This window comes from Zingiber officinale, chromosome 2B, assembly GCF_018446385.1.
Source record: "Zingiber officinale cultivar Zhangliang chromosome 2B, Zo_v1.1, whole genome shotgun sequence".
NCBI lineage: Eukaryota > Viridiplantae > Streptophyta > Magnoliopsida > Zingiberales > Zingiberaceae > Zingiber > Zingiber officinale.
Genome location: NC_055989.1, coordinates 45,475,958 through 45,482,274, shown reverse-complemented (window position 1 = coordinate 45,482,274; position 6,317 = coordinate 45,475,958). Strand labels below are relative to the sequence as shown.

Genomic DNA, 6,317 nt, shown 5'->3' with positions numbered 1-6,317 from the left:
AGTAACCTATGGATGGGTTCCTATAGGGAAGATTTTACTCTCATACTAGCTAGGAATAAGGAGGCTTAGTGTCCATACAAGGATCAGAAAATAACTTCAAACCATTAAGATGCCTTTCAAGAAATCGCAAAATAAAATGGATCCCACTTCTGCACAGGTCCTGCATTATGTGCAAAAAATAACTGTGGATTAATTTTTTGCTCACCAGCAGGGGTGAGAGAGCTTTAACTCAACATTAAACTACAGATATGGAGTGGCATTCCCTTATAAGCGCACAATAAGATGGCATACCTTCAAGACACCCTTTGAGAGATGTAAAGAATTACCTCATCAAATAGCAACAGTAATAACAAGCCTTATTATTCCCAGCTAACTATGGTCATCAGCTATAAGAGCCTAATTCCAAGTAAAGTCAAAGAATTTTACATAATAAGATAATATGACATATGAAGCCTTCAGTAAATCAAATTGCAGAAAAGGCAGAAAAAATGTTTACTCACATTCATTGAGCATGAATTGAAGTATATGAAGCATCTTCAAGTTAATATAGAGAAGAGATTTGCCAGAGTAACCTGAGAGGTAAAATGTGAATTTTCCAAGAAATGCAATCAAAAAGTCATGAAGATAAGATAAATACCTATCATTTTTCTGATCAAATTTTTCCAGCTGACAAACTTGGACACTGGTTACATAACTCAAGGCATGCATCAATGTCAGTATTTTCACAAGGATCCACTAATTGTAAAATCCAATACTGTGGAAGAAATTTATGCTGTGTAAGCCATCGACAAGATTCCTATGTAGCAAAATTATATCTTTCACATCTGGAAGAATGAACACAAGGACAATTTCATAACTGATCAAATTTGAAATTGATAGTTAATGATATGCAAACACTCAGAGAGAGTGACACAAGAGGTATTTTGAAAATCCACTGCAATCAAATGTACGCCACTGAGACAAAGTTATTTTTGAACACAAAACTAAATAATGATATGTAAGATTTACATTATACACTAGGATATCACTTGGTTATATTCTGAACAATTAGGGACGCACGGAATATGAAGTATCAAGGTTGCATTGCCTCATCAAATGGCGAGCTTTGGTTTATGGCAATTTTTAACATGGAAACATTCTGAAGAAGATTCTCTGATTCACCAGAAAAATTGGTGAATATTCTTTAGCTTGTCGGAGAAAATATCTCTTTCCCTCTGTATGCATCCTCTGACGAAACTGACTCCAAGAAAAGATATCATGTGAACGAGTTCTGTTCATCAAGTATCCAATACTTGGGCAGAAATAGTTCCCTTTGCTTCAAGCAATTTGACATGCTCACCCATTTCTTCTACGATAGATGATCTACAGGTAAAATAGAACACTGCGCTCATCATGGAATCTACTAATACAACAAATGAATACATGAAGACCAGAAGAGGTCCCTCCCACAGTCGTGATGAACCATCCCCATAGCTCAGTGTTTTCACTCTATGCTCAAACAGCCCTTCTACGAAAGCCATCCCAATAGTCGACCCAAGGAATATGAGGAGTCCCGCCTGCGTCTGCCCCCTGATTACCTGCACCGATCTGAACAACGCTTGTAGCCCAGAGACCTCTTCCAGGACAGAGATCACGCTCGCGAGGTTGCAGACAATGATGGTGTGGGCGTAAACCATCGAGAAGATGAGCACCGTGAACAAGGCGGGGTAGACGACGATTTCGGGCGGGTAACCCAATCGAGCGAACACATTGCAGACAAGCAGGATGAGGGAAATGAAGAGCGAGAGGCAAGCAGAGATGGCTGCGCAGACACAGAGGTAGGTGGAGAGAAGGCGGGGCCAGATCCTTCGCACGACCGCAAAAAATTCAGCGTGGACAGACTTCTTACAGGCGTAGCAACAGGCGACGGAGTAGGCAATGGAGGCGCGGGCGAGGAGGAGAGCGGTGGCAAGGAGCGGGAAACAGGAGGCGGCAGAGAGAACGGATGCGGCGAGGTGGCGGCAGAGCTGGAGGAGAGAGCGGAGCGGCGGGAGGCCGCTGGCGACGGAGAGTCTAGCGAGGCGGTGGGAGAGGGCCGCGGTGGCGGCACGCGGGGCGAGGGCGCCAGAGAGGAGCGCGGCCGAGACGGGGCAAATGAGGAACGCGAGGGCGGTCATGAAAGGGGCCGGATCGGCGCGGAGAATCCGCACGGTCTCTCGCAGGATATCGAGAGCGCTCATCGGCGGCCGCATCGCCCTCCTCGCCTCTCCTATTACTCCGCCGCCTCCGCCGACGGCATCCATTGCGAACGAGATCTCCCTTGTCGTTTCTCTAGCCCCCGAGTTCGTGCGTGAGCTGTGCGGCAACGGAGAGGTCAGATGAGGAGAAGAAAGAAAGGGAGAATGGCGTGAAGAGGCGGAAAGGGGAATCGAGACACGAGATGCGAAGGGGACGGCACACTTTTGTTCCTCCGTCAACCGAGGCGGATGCGAAGGCGGAAGAGTCGACCGCTTTGATGATCCAGAGCGGAACGACGATGGTCATCAGAAGCGCGATGGACCCATCGCAATGGGTTTGTCCGATTCAATTTAAATTAATATTAGGCTTCAAATTCCATTTGACTTTAATTGGATTAGCCGGCCCAGCCTGATTACGCGGATGTCGGTGGGGATAAATCACCGGTGTCGGTGTCGGTGTCGTGAATTGGCCCGTCGAAAGGGAGTCATAGCTCACAGATTGATAGTAGACCTGATCATGGTTCGAAATCGATTATTCGACGGTTCGATGATTTCAAGCAGGTCGACCTTTAACTTGAACCGTCTAAGATGATTATAATTCACGGTTTCGAACTGTCGATTCACGGTTCGGTTCACGATTCATCACGATTCTAAATTATTATGTTAAAAAAAATTAAAAATCAAATATTACAAATTACAAATTACAAATTAAAATTTATTAGAAAAAAATTGCACTTATTTAAGTTGTCTACGTATCCCCTTAGAGAAATCAAAGCTCACGTAGTTTTTTTACATTTTTATTCTTTTACAATTTCAGTCACTTCCATTTTCCGTTCTCACTTCCATTTCCCGTTCCTGTCGTATTCCTTCAGTATCAAAATCTTCAATTTCGTCATCTGAAAGTTGTATTCCTTAGATTTTTTTCTCTGCTCTGGTTCAATCGTCCAGTAATGCTTGGGCTTCCAATGAGTCGAGAGACAAAGTTGATCGTTGTTCATCTAATATGTTACCGCCAACACTGAACGTCTTCTCCACAGCAACAGTTGACACTAGACAAGCTAAAATTTCTTTAGCGAACACGGAGAGAATGAGAAAGCTTTGAGCCTTCTGTGACCACCACTTTAAGATATCGAAATTTTCGCTATGTGCTTCATTAAAATTAAAAGAAATTGTAAAATTATTCTCAAGTTCCTATGTGGAACTTGAGGATTCTTGTAGACATTTTGTCCGTTCTTTTAATAAAAATTATGTTTTTGTAAGTTTTAAACTACTACTAGTAGTTTGTTGTATTTCAAAAATATTAATTTGTGTTTCATATTTTGTATAATATTGATTATAAATATCATATAAATAAATTCTAACATTATATATAATATTAACTGGATCAGGAGAAGAAAAAATTTTAATTAGAATTAAAGTGTCATAATATAAAATTAATATATATTTTTTAAAACTTATAATTTAAATCTAGGATATAAAGCAAATGCAATTAAATAAATTTCAGGAATAAAATAAAATATCTTCATTTAAAACTAATACTATATTAAAAAAAATTTCTAAAACTAATTGAGCATGGAATTGTTCGATTGTATCATTAAATACTTTTAAAATTTCACAAATACTACTACCAATATTCCATTGTTGTGAAAATAAATAAATATTAGTATTAGTATTTTGTGTAAAAAATGAACATAATAATTCTTTATATTCAGATGAATCTTGTTTGGTATTTTGAATTCCAACATTTTGGTATATCACGTGAAAATTTTTTAAGTCTCATTTCATTAGTTTTACAAAACCTATCTCATTATTTCATTATAAATGGATGAGACCATAAATAAGAAATTGCAATTTTAATTTGTTTAATATAACTTTTTAAAATTTTTAAACCATCTTGAACACATAAATTTAAAACATGATATACACAACAAATATGAAAAAAATAAACCGTCAATAATAGGTTGACAAACAAACTTTAAATCATCTATATAAGCTGTATTAGAACTAACATTATCTAATAATATTAGAAATATTTTATGAGTTAAGCAATATTTTTCGAAAATTAAACATAATAATTGTGCGATATTATGAGCATTATGTGATTCATCAAAAACTCTATAAGCTAACAATCTTTTTTGGAGGTTCCAAGAGTTATCGATCCAATGCCAAATCACACCCATATACGAATATGTTTACCAATGATCACTCTAATTATCAGAACATAAAGAAACTTTATTATCTAATTTACTGAATTTATCAATTAAATTCTCTTTTCCTGTTTTACTAATTTTTTAATTGTACGAGTAAGTGTAGTTCTAGGAACACGTTTAGCACATGGATTAAGAGATTTTTTTACAAAAATCTGTAAATGTGCATTTAGGTCCAAAACTAAAAAAAAGATGTTCTACGAAAATAAATTTAACTAATGATTCTCTTAATTTATTATCCGAATATAAAAATAAACCTGAATCGATACTATCGCTAGTTGAAGAAAATCTTGATAATTGTGGTTGAGAACGGTCGAGTCCAAATTCCGTCGAGTGCTTCGTTTCTACATGTCGTTTCAACGATCCATAGTCGTCGCCGGCTTGGAATTTGTAGGAACATTGCAGTGCTTACATTTTGCATGCATTTCTCCCGATGAAAGAGTGACCTTCTCAAAATGTTTAGTGAAAATAGAATCTTTAGAGAAGGAAGTTTCCGAACCTTAGAAGTAATTGCATAAGTACTTCCTTGTGTTTCCGGTGTCGGATTCGGAAGATGCTCAATCTTATCATCGGTGGATTGAATGTTGGGGAGTCCTCCTCCCGCGGATTCATTGTTTCCTTTTCCTTCCGAGCTCGAGATAACGCACCTCCGCGATCTCATTTCATTGTAATTGAAAATTGAAAACGAAAACGAAAACGTGTAGAGAATACGAAATTAAGATTAAGAGTAGAAAATATGTGTGTGAAAATGATGAAATAAGCTCTCTATTTTATAGAGTTTTGATAATAACGAACACTAAATCATAGTCATTGATAAAAAACGGTCAAATGATTCTAACCGTTGAAAAAAAAAATACTCAAACCCCCCTCTCTCCCAATGGCTATGAACCGTCGATTTAAGCTGATAAAAAAAAAATTCAAATGTTGAACTGATGGATCGAACCAGCGATCTGATTTTGCACCAACAAAATTTGTCGGGCCGGTTTCGATTCGACCCGACAAACTGGCCGGTACGGGTCCGGGTCTGATCGGTAGGCAATATATATACATATCGGGCCCATCGCTCGAACCCACTGTAGGTAGAAATGCTTTATGAGTTGAGTTTCGAACCTGGTGCTCCGGTTTGTGCCGCTAGGCACTTTCCGGGACACTATCCCCAGGGGTGATACCATAGTAATTTGAACCAATGGAATAATGGTTCAAAAGTGATGATTTAATGATTTTAGGATTGTTGATTTTTAGCCTTAGTCATCTAACATGTTCACAGTTCAAAATCCGTCTGTTATAATTCGGTTCGTGATTTGCGAAGTCCAATATTATTATTTTTTAAAAAATATAAATAAATTAATAAACTTTTAGGGTACAGGAAATCAAAACTCACTTAGTTTATTTACCTTTTTAACCTTTTTTAGTTTTTATTACCTTTGACAGTGACATTATTACTCACTGATATTTTCTATTCTTCTTATATTAATCATTCTTTGCTATCAAAATTTTCTATTTTGTTATCTGAAAATTGTATTTATAATTTTTTTTTCTATACAATCATCAAATAATATTTATGCTTTTAAAGAGTGGATGATCATTCATTTAATATATTATTTCCAAAATTAAATATCTATTTTTATAATAGCGGTTGACACTGGACAAATTAAAAATTTTTTTTATAATGATAAAAAGATGAGAAAACTTTCAGCCTTATACCACCACGGTACAATATCAAAATTTGATTTGTTATCTATTTTATTAAAATCAAAAGAAATCATAAAATATTTTTTAAATTCTTATTTGGAAATTGAGAATCCTCATGGATATTTTGTTTTCTTAATAAAAATTACACCTTTGTAAATTTTAAATATTGATATTTTATATTTTAGATATATTAGTTTCCGAT

At 36.6% G+C, this 6,317-nt stretch overlaps 1 protein-coding gene across 1 annotated transcript; it reads right to left on the bottom strand.

Moving 5' to 3' along the window:
- Positions 1–888: 888 nt before the first annotated feature.
- LOC122045626 lies at positions 889–2,546 on the bottom strand. The gene is made up of 2 exons (XM_042605927.1): positions 2,440–2,546; positions 889–2,334 (listed from the first exon to the last, which is right to left on the bottom strand). The coding sequence occupies exon 2, from the start codon at positions 2,280–2,282 to the stop codon at positions 1,278–1,280; it is 1,005 nt and encodes a 334-aa protein (XP_042461861.1). The 5' UTR covers positions 2,283–2,334; positions 2,440–2,546; the 3' UTR covers positions 889–1,277.
- Positions 2,547–6,317: the final 3,771 nt, after the last annotated feature.